Source organism: Panicum hallii, chromosome 6, assembly GCF_002211085.1.
Source record: "Panicum hallii strain FIL2 chromosome 6, PHallii_v3.1, whole genome shotgun sequence".
NCBI lineage: Eukaryota > Viridiplantae > Streptophyta > Magnoliopsida > Poales > Poaceae > Panicum > Panicum hallii.
In genome coordinates, this window is record NC_038047.1 from 19,820,823 (window position 1) to 19,838,221 (window position 17,399).

Below are 17,399 nucleotides of genomic sequence, written 5' to 3' on the forward strand. Positions count from 1 at the left end.
GATTAGCATTCATCAAGATTATTCCAACAATAGTTACTGTTCTTACTCTATGTGGCAGAAGGAATAAGCAGTCTCAATCTCCGCGAGAAACGGACGATTCTGAATCGAATTTCCAAACCTTGCAAGGCAAATCTAACTCACACGCTTGGAACATCCAACGATAGTTCCGAAGCAACCGTTTGCCTTTCATTCCGACTCGTGGAACAGGGCCACCACAAGCGACTGTGGGACCATACGCACACCAATTGTGCAGGACATACGTCTGTAGCGCGACTACATGACCGTACTCCTGTCCGCTGCGCGGAACGTACTCCCGCACGTCGGTGCGTGAGAAAAACCAAATTACGAGTGGTGGGAGGTATGTCCACTCCTCGGGCTAATTGGTTACTAGGCTTACCGCTTTACCATATTTCGCGCGCATGTGGCTAGTACTTTCAAACGCTTAGCCACCACTACCACACACTGCGACCTTATCAACTTTTATCAACACAGACGGGGTAATCTTCCGAGTCATGATACTGCACATGACCCCATCCATTATCCTTACAGTGATTGCAGAATAGTAAACATTCAACTCCTATATCGCACGAGTGACAGGAAATCACCCGACTTCTACCGGTCCTATTAGCAAAGCATCTATCCGATAAGGACTCAGGCATAATACATAGGTTCCTAGTCTCAATGCATCTAGGATTCCATTTCAACTCCTAGACTTAATGCAAGATATAATATATACATATAGGGTTGCATAAATGTAGTAATTTGAAATACTGGGTTATGCACCGGGGCTTGACTTCTTGAGCGGGGCTGGGGGCAGGAGTGTCAAAGATTTCCGAACTTTAGTTCGGAGATTCAGTTAGAGTCTCGACGATGTTTACTGGGTCTTCAGAAAACCCTTACTCAGTTTCCGGGACTAGCTCGTAGTCTTCGTCGTCGAGTGTCGTTGACTCTACATGATATGCAATGATTTGAATTAGATGGTTCTTGAGTTAAGAGTTTTATTTCACGATAAAGTTGCAATCCAATAGATTAATACACATAAATTCATAAAGCAAGAGGTTTAAATATAAACTTATTATTGGTATCCTAATTCAATTATCCTAATTAGTTGAATTAATTGAATTAGGTTAACAAGTTTGATTTTTTAATTTGAAATTCATAAAGGCTATGGTCTTGAATTTTTGTGGATAAGCTTATTCCTAGTGGATAAGCTTACTATGAATTTTTCATAATTTTCTGAAAATAGACACTAGGGTATTTGAATTTAGTTCAAATGTTAGGTTTAAATTCAAATCTTAGGTAAAACAGTGCTATCAATTCTTGAAAAATTATTTATGAACTAACTATCATAGGTAAAACAGTGCTATAAATTCTTGAAAAATTATTTATGAACTAACTATCAACATATGGTAAAAATATCTAAGCATGAAAAGCTTAGGAACATGTTTGAATAAATTCAAATCCTTTCAAGCTTGATTTGCACAAAATTAAAGTAGCTGAAGCTAGGATGCAATACTGATGCTGAAATTTTTACACAATCTTGTATTCACCTTAAACAGACTACACACCAAAAATCATAGGAAAAAGAGCTAGCATGCAAAAGTTATGCACAAGATACCCTTTTGTTAAAGTTTAACATAAATAAAAAAGTATTTAGTTTCAAACCAGACTCTATTAACAAAAGTTGTAGAATTAGACTTTTGGATTCCAACAAAACTAGTTTGGCAATTTTTGGATTTTTCTACAAATTCCTATAGATTTTCAAAGTTGGCTGATTTAAATTAGAGAGGGGTACTGATTTCCTACAGATAGGCCCTTGGAAAGATTTGAATAGTTACAAATAGACCCTTGGTCGGGTTTTACAGAGGGGGCAGATCGATGGCGACCAAATCCGGTGAGGGGGCTCATCGGCGGCGAGGGGCAAGTGAGGGGAAATGTTCAGGGACTCACGACGGTCTCGGGGGTGGCCAGTGTTGAGGAAGAGAAGGGCTAGGGCGGCTTAATTGACGGGGAACAGGGGCGGCGGCGGAGCTCCGAGAGGTGTCGTCTGCGTTCCGGTGGCTAGGTGCAAGAGGGCGGTGAAGAAGCTGCTGGGAAGCTTCTACGGGATGATGTGGTGCTGCTGGTGCCCTTGGCTGGGGCTAAGGGGTAGTTTAGCGTCGGGTCGACGGTGAGGCCGAACGGCGGCAGAGCTTGAGCTCGCCGGTGCTGTGGGGGACGATGCTCGGGTGGGGAAAACGAAAAAATAGGATCCCTCTCCCTCATTCTCTCTTATACCTTTCTTCACTACTTCTCTCCCACTTGGGGAGGCGCCCATCTGGGCGGCGCTTCCCTTGTAATTTAAAGGTTAGTTCGGGAGTTAGGGTCAGAAGCTCTCTTCGGTTCCCACTACAACACATATGACCTTCTGTGACGATTACCTTGTAATATTGGAGCTATTCGTCTTATGGCATTCTGTTTTACAACGTTCTATATAGAGCACTAGAACTTAGTGACAAAAAGAAGGTGCGCGTCATTAAAACTAAATAGAAATCGTCATAAATTATTCTAGTGCTATATTACGACGAATATTATTTTATCATAAAGGTAATATGTGATGAATATTATTCTAAAAATTTAAAACGAATTGTAATTTCAAATGGAGGGAGTAGGTCCCATCGGACTTTTTTTCTCTTCCATTTATTTTTTTCGGCCTAGAGTTCTTTGGTACATGGGCTTGGATTGACTCCTTTTCAATTCACCCCAGCCGTGCTTGCACCCGGCAAAATTGAAAGAATAATATGGGGACAGCAAACTAGAACCGTGACCTTTTTGAAAGAGAGCAAAACTTAAGAGCCTGATTGGTTGGGTTTCAAAATTTGCCCTACCAAATTATGGGCAGATCAAAATATTAGCATGCCAAATTTGTTTGCCAAAATATGGGCAAGAATAGTAATTGGTTGAGTGCCAAAATGTGATAGCTAAAATTTTGACCATTAATTGGTTTACTGCCAAGATACAAGTACCATAAGAGAAAATTGTCACAAACAGCCAAAATATAGGCAAGCTGATGTCGCCGATTTGAGTTATGCCAACTTTTTAAACCAAACAATACTAAAATTTATGGATTTAAGGCTTTACTACCACCAGGTTAGCCTTGGGATTTTGACTTGTTTAGATAATGTATATTTTTAAACCAAAATTAGGACCCGGCGGGTTCTATAACCTGCAGCCCCGAACCATAGCCTTCCACTCCGCCGCCACCAAATCCTCTCTCCACCCTTCCCCTCCGCCGCCGGATCCCCTCCCCGCCTGTCCCCTCCGCCGCCGAGTCCCCTCCCCGTCCTTCTCCTTCTCCGTTGCCGAGTCCCCTCCGCCGCTGAGGCCCCTCCCTGCCTGTCCCCTCCACCGCCGCCGGTCCCCTCCCCGCCCATCCCCTCCGCGCCACCGGGTTCTCTCCCCGCCCGTCCCCTTTGCCACCCCCGGATCCCCTCGCCTTTTCCCTCCGCTTCCGCCAGGTTCCCTTCCTGCTCTTCTCCTCCGCCATCGGGTCTTCGACGTGAGGGGTAGATGACTCAGAGGCCTCTCGCCACTCCGTTCTCATCTACACGGAGGTGCTGGCAAGGGGCAAGCCGTTGACGCCGGTCGGCCGGCGAGCCATTGACTACTCGGTCCACACCGTGTCACGACCCTTGTCCCGTCGCCGTCCAATCCTGTGGGCAACCATAGCGAGGTACCATCTCTACTGCTGCACTTCTACCTTATTAGAAACTTCTTACTTGTAGTAGTACAGCTTGTTCATGATCTGTTAGTGCACGATCTGCTTGTTCTTGTTTGTACTTGATCTGTCCAGTTTCTTACCTGCTAACCATGTATTTGTTGTGCGGCTTCTAGAGGCAGATAATTTAACTTTCACTGATTAGATATATTTTTTGTATATACCTGCAATTTAAGCTGGCTGCCTACTACTAATGCAATGGGACACACCTGAACCTTGGCATATGAACCTTGGAAGTCCAGATTCATCATATGATCTTTTTTACTTTGATAAATGACATGTGCTTTTGAAATCCTTCTCCTGCCTTTGAATTTTTCCCCTTATCAGTTTTAAGTATTCCATTAACCTTAGCAGATCTAAATTGACATTTTTGCTGATTTCATATTCATTTGTTGTTCGTGAGATTTCTATTTACCTGACATGTGCTCCCAAAAGAATAAGTAAAGGTGATTTATCCGTCCTAGCACAACTGCACAAGATATATCTATGTACATGCAATGCATTGTCATCTCTTGTAATATATTAATAAATCACTAGTAACTGCTGATTTCTTTTAATCTGTCCATCCCCTCTACATTTAAAAAAATCAATTTGAATTTGTATCTAAAACCAAACAGGACCACATAAAAAATTGTACGCGCGAAGGCAATTTAAATTTCCTAATGACGTTTGCCATGCATGTATATATGTGATTCGTAGTGCACTGATTACTTGCTACCTTACAAAGCCTTCTACTTTTCTAGCCTAAGTGAAAGAGTTAACTTCATTTTTAGATTCTCCAATGCTCTATTCAGTTACTGTGATTTGTTTGTTATGTCGTCTATTTATCCTGCAACTTGTTAGGTTAGTTGGCTTGCCACAGCTTGGTTAAGCTTTGTGTCCTTCAACATTCTATAAGCAGTAGGCTGACATGTTGAATTGGTCATGGGCAAGCGCTTGAGTTGACAAGGTATAATTCTAGTTGTTCTGAATGTTTATCAACTGTGTATGTCAGCTCTGAATGTTTAATGCACGAAAGTATGCTTCCTTCTTGAGTGAGCCATGAATTTGAACATTTCTGGACCATGGAAAAATATAATTGCCTTTTTGGCACCAAATGCATATAACATTAAGGTGTATTGAAGCTTCTCTAGTACATGTGTTTTTTAAATAATTTGAACTTCTATACAGCTCAAGATATGATAGATACAGTCATGTATTACCTAGATTGCAAGCTCTGCTATGTACTCAGTGGTTTAACCTAGTGGCTGGTCCATAACTGATCTGTACTCTGTAGGTTGTAGGTCTAAAGCATTTAGAGTTATGTTAGAACCTTTCAGGGGTCATCAATCCTGGGGTGCTTCTCTTAACTTCTCTATCTTCTCCTTGCTGCTGCAGGGTGTCATGGTCTAGGGTTTGGGTCATGGGGCCGCTGGCTGCACCGTCGATCCCTGGCGCAAATTGATGGCCTCAAGATCACAGATAAGTGCTCCAAAACTACTATCATTGGCCTGCTCTTGTGGTTCAACACTCCTGTCGATGCCCTGCTCTTGTTGTTCAGTAAATGGTAGTTCACTGAAAATCGTTTGATCTTATATACTGTAAAACTGCTATCTAAAGTTGCACACCGATCTTGATAGATGCTCCTTTGTTATTATTTTACCCATCATGTGTGTTACTGGCCCAAAATTGATGAGATATAAAACGAGCTACTAATTAAATTGATCATATGCCTGGTCTCTAGCAGTAGCGTTTCTGTTTGGAAGAGAACTTAGCATATATGTTCTTATCTCAGATTTAAATCATTACACGTCCAGCAGTCCTTTTCCATATTTAGTGTTTTTCTACTGAACAACTAAGTCCATTCATTCATCACGAATTCTTTTGTTGCTGCAGTACAATGTCTGAAAAAGAGACTAAGCTTTCATGTATCCAATCTGGAGATATGAAGCAGAGTAACCTCTTTGCTTGATTGCTTGCCTGGTGCAACTTTTACATATACACATGTACGTATGAACGAGGATAAATCGTATTGCTTGACTGCTTGCCTTGTGCAACTTTTGCATGTGCGTATGTATGTGTATGAATATTTGCATGAACAGAGGATGAACTGTGAACACGTGACCTATTTGTTCTCCCCTATTTTAATTTTTTTGTTTTTGTTTTCATCATCAGAGACGCGGTTTTGCGAGGACCGTCACTGAACATTAGGCATTAGTGACGTGGTTTCCCCAAAACATGTCACTAATGACTGTCATTAGAGATGCGGATTGGAAAAACACGTACGCGGATTTGGAAAATGTGTCACTGAGTCACTCAATAGTGACATGTTTTGCCAATCCGTGTCACTGATAATCATTCACATCTAAGGTTTTGTGATTTTTTAATCAATAATGATAGAAAACATTTTTTATATCAATAATGATAAAAAATGAGCATAATTAGTGACGATAGAAGAACCGTCATGACGAAAAAATTTGATTTCATCACGGAATACCTTTTATTACAAGGTATAGGTGACGAACGGATTTTTGTCACGCAAGCGTCACGGATTACAAACCGTAACGAAAAAACTATTTGTGACATTTAAAACTATTTGTGACATAAGTGAAATGTCATTGAAAGCCATATGTGTTAAGTGAAATGTCATAGAAAGCCATATGTGTTGTAGTGTTCAGAGTCGTCTTCAGAAGTCTAGGTATGAGTTACATTGTATTATCTTCACTTTCCTAGGTATGAGTTACATTGTATCTTCACTTTCTTGTAAGACTTTGCCTATTTAATATAGTGGTCTTTATGCATTTCTACCACGTCAAGTATCATTCCGCAGTGCTTAGATTAGTATCGGAATAGTTGTAGAGCTAAGTTGCTGGGTTGTTCTCTAGCTTCCCTTTCTTTCACGGGATCCCTTGTCGGTGTAGGTAGCAAATTCTACCTATTTGCGAGTGCTATCTACTGAAAATCACGGTAGGAGTAAGTAACTAGATTGCCGTGTAACGGTGTGGTAGGTGGTATGCGGTGATAGCCCTATCCGTCCTTTGTAATCCACCATGTTTGGATGCTTTTATAACAGTAATAGCATGTTGCCGTTGGACTCCCCTCTCACATCTTTCCGAAGTCATTCTTCTTCCAGCCGTCGAAGTAAATGAAAGGTGATGCTAGTTTACATTCCCACAGCATTTAGGTTCTATAGCTAGCCGTCTTCCTCGCCGCTACTATACCTCTCGAGCAATGCTACCTTAGCCTACATTTTCTGTATCTTGGCATGAGAATGACCTATCATAGGAACCGTGCTCTCGTCTCATTTAGCTCCTGGCTATCGCTATCCTTATGGTGAGGATGTGTGCCGTTATCTTTCCTTTCTTTCCATATCATTTGTGTGGAATAGTTGATGACATTTAGATGAGTATGATCCAGGACCCGTCAACTGCTTCCTATAAAAAATACAATACTCTGGAATAATTCTGGGTGAAATGCTACAATAATATTTCATACGCTCGTAAAATTATTCCCATAGGTCAAGGAACGCCAACAGCCGGCGAAAGAACCTTTCCGATCAGTGCCGGTTCTACCAACGCCTCCCCCATCATCTTCTTCATCACTGAAGGCTGCCATCTCCTCCTCTTCGGCAGTCAGGTTCAGCTTTTCCATCAGGGCCCGGACATGATGCTCCGTGCCTTTTCCTCCAGCTCCACCCATCGGCGCTATTGATCTCAGGCCTGCAACGTAGAGAAAAAACAGAGCGTGACACAGCAATGGATCAGCCGCGCACAAACAGACGATCCCAAAACTAGAGAGGTTCCTAAGCGGCGCTAGAAACCCCACGGGAAGCAGGGTTTGAGATGGTCACCGGCGCAAAAGCGCTAAGCGGTGATTTGCGGTGGCCACCGGCAAACTGGAGCGTTGCCAACGGAGCAAGGACGTCGATGGTGGTCGCTGGCGGCGGAGCAGGCCAAGATCTCGCCGGCACGACGGATCTTGGTCAGGAGCGGGATCGCCTCAGAATTCACCCTCCTCATCGCCTGTGGGAAATACGGAGCACGTAATCAACTTAGTTGGAGAGCCCTCTTTTGCCCATAGATATAATAGTTTGTTTGTGGTGATGCTGAATGTTTTTGTTTGTAGTTATTATTTCTTCGTGACGCTTAATTGTATTGTTCATGCGATACACTTTTTTTTTCTAGTTATTCAAGTATTTGTTCGTTATTATAAAATGATTATTTAGCATTTAATTTTTTAAAAAAATATAACTTAAAATATAGTGCATGGTCTTGTTTTAAAAAATCTTGTCGTAAGACATCTATTGGTGCAATTTTATTGGTGTAATTAAAATTTAATTTGGATGTTCGACTGAGATTTCTAATTTTTTTAGTTTCAAAGACTTTGGCACGTGGGTGAAACGCTTTGGCATGTGGGTAATGCTATCAATATATAATATGTCGTATTCTTACGTACTTATACATTTATGTATAGATCCGCTCAATTTCTTCATTTTAAATTGACCTCATTATGCATCATTACTCCATTATTTATGACTCATCTCCTCATATTACTCGATCTTCATGCGACAAGTGGCAAATTTGTAGCCTCTGGTAATGTATAAACCACCTCTTATCTCCACCAGAAGGTTACCACCTCTTGCGCTCCTCTCTAGTCACTCACCTTCTAATCTCTCCCCACATCCGCACAAGCGAAACCCCCCTCCCCCGGAGGCCATCTTCTCCGTCCCGCCTAAGAGGGTGGCGCTTGTGCCATGGCTTTTCTATTCGGTGCCTTCTTGGGCCTGGTTGTGGGAGTGGCCGTGGCGATGGCGTTCGTGCGCATCGAGAACACCCGCGCGGAGCAGCGCCGCGAGCTGGTACGAGTCAACGATGCAATTCCTCTCCCTCATTCTCCAATTCGTATTGCAAGCGCCAGTTTGGTTATCGATTTTGTGGATGTCGGTGATTGATGTGGTTCCTCGATTTGCTCAGGTTCCTATGTGAGGAGCTATTTAGCTTTGAGCATAGGCCACAGCTGATCTTGGAGTTTAATCAGGTGTGCTTGCTAGGTAGCAAGAATTTTGGAATTGAGGAGGCGTTGAGGTTCTGGGTATGCAGTGTGAAAGTTTCTCTGCTGCATCTGTATGTGTTTGTAATTGCTAGGCTTGTCGTTCACAATTGGGGTATCTTTCATGAAATTCGTGGGCATAGGGGAATCAGGCAATCAGCTACTCTTTGAGAGAGGTCGATTGGTCTTTGTTATCCTCTTGTACTGCCCCGTGGGATAATGATGCTGATTGGCTTTTCAGCTCTACATGATTCTGACCCTTATGTTGTGATTAATTGCACTTCAGTTAGAATGTAAGCATGGTTAATATGATGCTATTTTGTTTGGAGTTTTTTATCTCCTTTTCTCCGTGGTCATATGCTTGGTTTGCTTGCATGCACGAAAACAATGAAACAAACAAACAAATGGATTGTGTTTTTCCATGCAGGGCTGTAGCTTCTTTTGTTTGTCTGTTTATTCGAATGACCTGTATCAAGTGTTACGTGATACGACCCACATGGTATAAAACAACACTTGATAGAGTAGTAATTTATGGGACACCACAACTGGCAGGATACCTCCATGGCCTATCCCCGCAAGGATTTTGAAATATCCTTCTGATGGAAAAAAAATTAGACTACATTAAGATTTTTGTTCACCACTGAAAATTTTTAAAGTATGGAGAAAATTAGTACTAAACCTTACAATTTTGGTTAACAAAATTAAAAGTGAAGAAAACGAATAACATTAATATTCGAACTGTAATCTAATGTAAAACTGCAATGTTCTTTTAAACTTAGTAGACAGCTTACAGCCCCAGTGTTTTCATGGGTAAATTCTGGAGTTTTGTGTTCTTTGAGCACCCAAAAAATTTATCTGATTTCAGTGTTACCTGAAAGGTTTCATGATCCCACAATTTTCCATGGCCCCTGCTCTCTTTTCAAACAAGTGTGCACATTTCCTCTTGGATATTCTCTTTCTTAATGTGATAATTAGTGGTTGTAACGTTGTTTGGCATGGAAACTGAAATTGTGTATGTCAAGTAGTCTGTTGTGCTAATAACAGGATATTAGATGTCCATGTAGACATGCTTCAGATTTGTCATATTTGAATGATGATAGTGTTTACACACTGAAGTTTAGGAAAACTAATGCCCAATGTAAAATAAAGAACTTAACTTCATTTTTTCTTGAGAAACATGTATGAGAGGATGCTTTGAAGACTATGTGGGGCTACATTGGGATCTCAAAGGAAGGTGCAGCTGCGCTCGCTGCTGATGGCTAATTGTATATTGCTATAAATGGAGCTATTTTTATATTCTTATTTTAGAGAGAGAGACATGGACCTGCTTTTACTAGGGTGTCATTTTTTTTGTGTGTCTAAGGTTGTCTGGAAATCATAAAATCATTTTACCTTCCGCGACTATACAAAATACCTGTCATGAGATCTTGGATTCCCAATACTACATGTCCTAAGAAAATAATACTTAGTAAATTATATTTTGTACTAACTCAAAAATTCAGTTTGTGCTTTCTTGGAGTCATCCATAACCAGCATCAGAAATGCTAGAATCAACGTATACTCCTTACAATTCCATATGTATCTTATACTTGACTATATGCCATTAGTATCTGTAAGATTGCTTGAATTGGCAATATGAGATTTTTTTTTTCTTGAACACGCAGGAGAGCTGCGTATCAATATATTAAGAAGAAAGAAGTACAAAGGTTCTTTCCATGGGAGAAAAAACCAAACCCACCCACACACACACTATATTACCCTTTTTTAAAGAATTCAACCCATGACCAAGGAGACCTATCAGGCTAACCGTTAGGCTGCAGGGCAAGGAGATGAGTAATTCCTCGAGCCCCAGATTCCCACAAATGCAGTTCATCTCTAATGGTAGAGAGAAGCCCATTCAGACTAGGCTGCAGATCATTAAAAACACAACGATTCCTGTGATTCCAGAGAGACCAAGCCACCAAGATTACAACTGAATTTAGGCCCTTTTTTGCTTGGTCAGCCCCCCTTCTGCTCACCTGATCCCACCAGTCCTCGAAGGAGTGATCACCAGGTTGTGGAGTTAAAACTTGCAGACCTAGTCGTTGCATAACACTGAACCATATCTGGCGCGAGAAGACACAAGATAGTAGCAGGTGATTGATTGTCTCGTCCTCTTGATCACACAATGGACAAATGTTCAGGGTGCGGTTATCCTCTCTTAGCAAGCCTATCAGCCGTCCAACATTTGTTATGTGCAATGAACCACATGAAGAATTTACACTTACCAGGCGCCCAACTCTTCCAGATCCTCTCCCAAGGTTTAAACTGAATGGCACCAATGAACATTGCCTCATATGCTGACTTAGCTGAATATTTCCCTGTTGGTGCGAATTGCCAAATGTGAAAATCCTCAACTTCTGGCTGCAGCACCACCTCGGCTAATATTTCCCATAGATCAAGATACTCAGTCAAGACAGCCACGGTAAGAAATCCTCTTATGTCAGCTACCCATCTCATATCAGTAAGGGCTTCATGAACTGTTCTTTTCTTTGCTCGACCTGAAACTGAACCGAATAGATGTGGCACAAGCTTTTCAAGGCTATGTCCATGAAGCCATCTGTCGGTCCAAAAGAGAGTATTCATGCCATTGCCAACTTCTGAGATTATGGGCACTGAGAAAAAAGCTCTGACCGAAGGATGCACTTGGATGGGGAAAAAGGCCCATGGCTTCTCTGGTTCAGTTTTCTGTAACCAAAGCCACCTCATTCGGAGAGCCCATCCTAATTGCTGCAACTGTGATATACCAAGCCCACCCCCCCCCCCCCCCCCCCCCCCCACAATTCCGGTGGTCGAGTCACCTTGGGCCAAGCCCTCCATTCACATCTTTTCTACCTTTCCAAAGGAAGCCTCTCCTAATCTTATCAATGGCTTTGAGAGCCCATGGTGGGAGATCCATGGCCATAGCTAAATAGATTAGCATGGATGTGAGCACAAATTAAACTAGCACTTTCCTCCCTGCCCTTGTTAACAGATCAGCCTTCCATCCAGGGAGTTGATCTGCTACTTTGTCTATTATTGGTTGGATTTGGGCCTTAGTCAGCTTATGGAGAGATAAGGGCACTCCAAGATATTTGCAAGGGAATTCCAGCAGCTGACAGGGAAGATGTGCTTGTATTGTTTGTCTGTCCTCCTCTTTACATTGAATGGGTAGCACGCTACTCTTCTGAACATTTGTTTTTAACCCACTAGCACTTCCAAACAAGTATAGCAGTTCTAATATGATGTCGATGTCACCAGCAGAAGGCCTCAAAAAAATGACCACATCATCTGCATAAATAGAAATCCGATGCGCATTGCCAACGGCTGTAGCAGATCCTCCTCCACAGCTTTGTTTATCATGAAACCCAGAACGTCCATGACTAAAATAAATAGCATTGGCGACAGCGGGTCACCTTGCCTCAAACCCCTTTGATATTCAATTTTTTCTCCCAGATTACCATTGAGGATCACTTGAGTGGAAGAAGTAAGAAGACCACTGATAATGTCACACCAAATCTGCCCAAAACCCAATTTTCTCATAACTTCCAACAAGAAAGGCGATGAAACTGAGTCGAAGGCCTTTGTTATATCAAGTTTCAGCAGAATCCTAGCTTGCTTTTGCTGGTGAAGGTAGCGAGCCGTTTGCTGTACCAACATAAAACTTTCCTGTAGAAATTGACCTTTGATAAATGCAGTTTGAACAGGAGAGACTAGCTCATTAAGCCGTGCAGCCAATCAGTTAGCTAGAATTTTTGTAATGAGCTTGGCAAAGGATTGAACCAGGCTGATAGGTCTGAAATCTCTTATATTCATGGCATCATCTTTCTTTGGCAGGAGTGTGATATAAGCTGAGTTTAGCTGCTCGAAGTTGCCAAATTTTCTACTCCAAATAGCCGAAACTGCTGCCATCATTTCCACTTTGATTACAGGCCAGCATGCCTTATATAAGTTTCCAGTAAACCCATTCGGCCCTGGGGCTTTGTCAGAAGGGAGCGAGCAAATTGTCCTCCAGACTTCCTCAGAAAATGGAGCCTCCAGCTCCGACAGATCATGGTGCGGAATGGCCAATGCCTCCAGGTTAATGGTTACATCATGGTCCGGAGCTTCCCCCAGGAGACTATTATAGAAATAAAAAATATTCTGCTCCTTCTCTTCATGACTAGTGAGTACTTGCCCATCATCCGAGGTGAGTTTGCATATGAAGTTCTTCCGCTTGCGGTGCCTAGCATGCATGTGGAACAAAGAAGTGTTGGCGTCCCCTTCGGACAGCCAACAAATGCGGGAGCGACTGCGAGCAATCGTGCGCTGTAGGGATGACAGAGCCAGTGAGTGCCTCTTAAGTTGATTTCACAGCCATAATTCCTGATTGGACAGACTTCGATTATCCTGGGCAATTTCAAGTTGATGGAGGACCTCTCTGGCTAGTCCAAGCTGAGAGTTTACATGACCGACTTTCTTGTGGCTCCAACTCTGAAGGCCCCTAACTGTGGCTCTGAATTTTCTGACCAGGGTGTCGAAAGGACATGCAGATGATGGGACAGAAGACCAGGCTGCTGCCACTGCCTCCTGAAAAACCTCAAGCTTGGTCCAGAAAGCTTCAAAATGAAATCTGGCCTTTCCTTGCTTGACAGCATTTTGGCTGAAAAGGAGAGGACAGTGATCAGAGCCGACCGTGGCGGAACTTTGCAACAGATTGTTTGGAAAAACTTTATCCCAATCTGTGGAGCATATGACTCTGCCCAGCCTAACCAATGTTGGTGAATCCTGCTGGTTCGACCAAGTAAACTTTCGGCCACGCATGGGCACATCATGAAGACCGAGATCATTGATTAGGTGACAGAACCTGCCCATCGTAGCCCTATTCAGGTTGTCGTTGTTTTTGTCTTCTGCCTTGACAATCAGATTATAATCCCCCATCACTAACCAAGGACCCTGACATGCAGCTCGCACATCCCTCAATTCTTGCAGGAACATCAGCTTGTTAGCATCACCTTGAGGTCCATACACGCCGGTAAACCACCAGTCTTGACCATTGGCTGGATGAAACTGGACCGAGATGCAATGATTATCAACCCGAACCGCAGCTGCAGTACCAAGACTATGCTTCCAAGCGATAAAAATCCCTCCACTGGCGCCATCCGGAGGCAACTCAACAGAATGAGAAAAATCTGAGCCGAGTATAGCCAGAATTATTCCACGAGAAATCCCGGCCATCTTGGTTTCTTGAAATCAGACTACATCCACCTTTGAAGAGTTAACCAGAGTACGTACAGAGTCTTGACACGCTTTGGAGTTGAGCCCCCGCAGATTCCAGCATAATATATTGGATGGATTCATTGATAAGCAAATTTATTCAGATCGACCAGAACCACAACGAGCAGCAAATTCAGGACACCAATTCTTGCTCCAACACTTCCTCGTCAGGAATCCCCCAGCCAAATAAAGCAGCTAAAGCTTGAGCGTGGGGGTTGATCAGCGAGGAGGACTGAGCGAACAACTTACTGTATCTGTCAAGCGCCTCCTGGCTGATTCCTTCTGTTTCACCCAGGATGTCCAGCGCGCGCATCACCTCCTTCTTACGTCGGGTTGAGGATGCGGTCTCCACCGCCTCAGGCTCAACTCCAGCGAGTCGGCGACTGCGTCGCGGAGGAGCCCCTGGGGTGCGGCCACGCTGGCGGATCCTGTTGGTTTGCGGGGTAGGGAGGATCCTGGATGTCTTCTTGGAGATTTTCGCCATGAAACAGGAGCGCTTGCTGGGTGGTGTCAGGGCAATGTGCTCGATCTCCACCATCATTCCCCTTCTGCAGCGGTGGTTCCGAATCCATGGGATTCCTGCGCCGCCTTGAATACACTCTCGGAAAACTTGGGAACAGAGGCTAGGGGGCGACGGGGAGGGCGACGGCTGCCGATGGCGGACGGCAATGATGTGAGAGGCGGGCATCCCTATATGTCTTAGGGAAGATGGTTAAGCGATATGTCGCACGGCCCACGATGGCCCACCTGCTCCACCATCAGCCCACGTGCAAACTGACACCTCAGCAGAGCAAGGAGCGAGAGCGGGCAGCAGCCCACGCACGGACAGCACAGCGTAGCGAAGGTGGTAAGTATGCTATCTCTTTTTTATTTATTTTTTAATCTATACCAATAATTTTTTTTCTACATATCTTGTGACCTACTATATGTGGAATATTATATTAAAAAGTTCAATATTTTAATATACAAGATTCAACAATCATTTACACTTAGTTCAACAATTCCAATAAACTAATTAAACATTTTATGTTGAGATGTTGAAGCTGTATATAAAAAATGTTGAATGCATATATTCTAAATGTTGATTTCTAGAAAATTAAAAGATATATACATATGGGACTTTATTTTGTTGCATTAATTCTAAACAACACGATGCTTCAAACAGAATTGTAAACGGACTCACGGATTAAGAGAAAAATGCATTTGAAGGTAGCAAATCAATTAAACCCCCACCCGTTCGACCAACCCTGTCGCGACACGTGTCACCCCGCAGTTGAAGCAGTCCACTCCTCTCTCCCGGCCGCAGGAATCTTAGTCATTCGTTCTCCGTCCTGCACGAATCTTAAAGCGGAAGTTTCACAGCAAACTAACTTTCAGAACATGTATAGGTTTTCTAGTGAGAGGCATATCCGCATAATTAGAATTAGAGTTAGCCCACATTGTTTCCAACGTAGGAGACCACGCACCGGTCTCTCCCCCTAGGTGCATGTGTTGTTGGCCCACAGCTGAACCGGTGGTCCTCTGCCTGGTCATCAAGAAACATGGCCCCAACATCTACTTCGCCCGTAGAGCCTACCAGCCGACCTTCGCCTTCTGTCGGCCCAACAGGGCCCTCAACCTCAAGCCGCGCCACTGGCAGTCCAGCCCATAAGGCCAACCGGGCCATCTTCACCTTCAGTCAACCCGACAGGGCATTCACCCTCAAGCCACACCTTTTCTGGAAGGACCTCGAGCACGCAACGACTGGTCGCCTAGGCAGATGCGTCGGCAACGCACCTGGCCACCTCATTGGGCAAGCAATCATGCGGCGAAGCCGCCTCACAGACAGGGCTCACGCATCCCTCCTCCCTCGAAGAGGACGGTGGGGAGATCCCTTCGGGAGATGGGATGGCCCCTAGCCATGAATGTTGTTGACAGAAGCCGAAGCAGCACACAGGGGGGCCTCCGAGGAGGGGAAATGGAATCTCGTGGCTCCACGTGGCCATCAGCCCCAGGCTGCGGCTCCAGCCGCTCATGCACTGGAGCCCGAGGAGCGCCCAACGGTGCTGGAACAGTCGGAGGGGAGCCCGAGCACTGCCGAAGATGCCGTCACTCCTCGTTGACCGAAGGTGGGGACGGGGGGTCCGCCGGCCTCAACAGCAGACCAACAGGGGTGACCGACAATGTAACCGGATAGACCAGCGTATGCTTTGCAGGGTGAGGGTCCTCATCCTCCATTGGCGGCTCCACAATCTCAAGGTCCAACTCCAGTGGGATGCGGGAGGGGCACGAATACCAGGCCACCACCTTGAACACGTCATGACGATCAGTGGTACCAGGATGAACACCGCCAATCCAGCATTGATCACTAAGGATTAGCTCCGCCATTGCCAGTTCCCAAGCGTGGGCTGGGATGCTGTTGATGTCCACCTCGACAGGAGATGGCAAGGATGCCACCGTGGAATTCAGGAAGTGCGTCCAACACATGACATTAAGCTGGAGAGACATGGAGATGAAGGCTCATCTGCCATTGTACACCCTCTCCACCAGCTCTATGTTCAGCAAGATCAAGAGGAACCTCGCATCCCCAAAACACTGCAGGGACATCGATGAAACCTCGATCTCAAATCAACTAGCAATGTTGTCCAGGATGGAAGCAGAACTGCCATTGAGCACGGTGATGACTAAAGCACGGGCCAGACTGTCTTCCCTCTGTGAGATGGAGGTCGAATGATCAAGGATTCAGCGAGGGTGAGAATAAGCAGCCTCGAAGTCTGTGCGATCATCCCCGCTGGACACCGTAGGGATAGGACTACCATCACCATCACCACGGAAATCCAGGGGACCAGTCATCTTGCCTTTCTTCCTCGTCCTGCACCGCCGCTTCCGGCCATGTGAGCCCCCCGGCACGTCCTTGTGGGGCGCCAAGATCACCGGAGGAGCATCATTTCTGGCCAGAGAAGACTTTGGCTGCCACACCAGACGTTGGGGTTGGGCCACAACGGAGCGCGAGCCATCGGCTTGCTACAAACAGTCGGAGGAGCGATACCCTAAGGCACCGCAGCGGAAGCAGCATGTCTTCGACCGCTGCGCAGTGGTCAAGCGAGAAACAGTTGAAGCATTTCACCCGGAGGTCCGCTGGGATTGGTCGACAGGGACGATGCAATTGACGCCTACGCTCTTGGCGCTCACGACAACTTTCCATCTTCGACCAGCCATCAGCATCGGGAGCCCGCGCCACCTTCATGTGGCTGCACACCTCTTCCAGTAGAACAATACGGGGCGTCGCTCGTGCAGAGATGTCACCGGCAACAACCGAGGCCATCTTGTGTGCAACAACAGACTCTTGCGAGGCCGTCGC

The 17,399-nt window shown here is 44.7% G+C and overlaps 1 protein-coding gene and 1 long non-coding RNA gene across 6 annotated transcripts in view; both read left to right on the forward strand.

Moving 5' to 3' along the window:
• The first annotated feature begins 3,220 nt into the window (after positions 1-3,220).
• LOC112897254 lies at positions 3,221-5,874 on the forward strand. The gene is made up of 2 exons (XR_003229625.1): positions 3,221-3,712; positions 5,135-5,874. It is a non-coding gene; the product is annotated as an uncharacterized LOC112897254 (long non-coding RNA).
• A 2,459-nt stretch (positions 5,875-8,333) lies between these two features.
• The window catches only part of LOC112896988 (synaptotagmin-5-like), a 52,629-nt gene continuing 43,563 nt past the window's right edge, over positions 8,334-17,399 (forward strand). The window contains exons 1-2 of one of the 5 annotated variants that reach the window (XR_003229564.1): positions 8,400-8,594; positions 8,710-9,121. Coding sequence is in view for 1 of the 5 variants with exons in the window: in XM_025965142.1 (XP_025820927.1) it covers positions 8,490-8,594 (105 nt within the window). In the remaining 4 variants the exon portion in view is untranslated. Of the gene's footprint in view, positions 8,595-8,709; positions 9,122-13,315; positions 14,907-17,399 lie in introns of those variants that run through there. The other 4 variants (XR_003229565.1, XM_025965142.1, XM_025965139.1 and 1 more) reach the window with 4 other exon arrangements.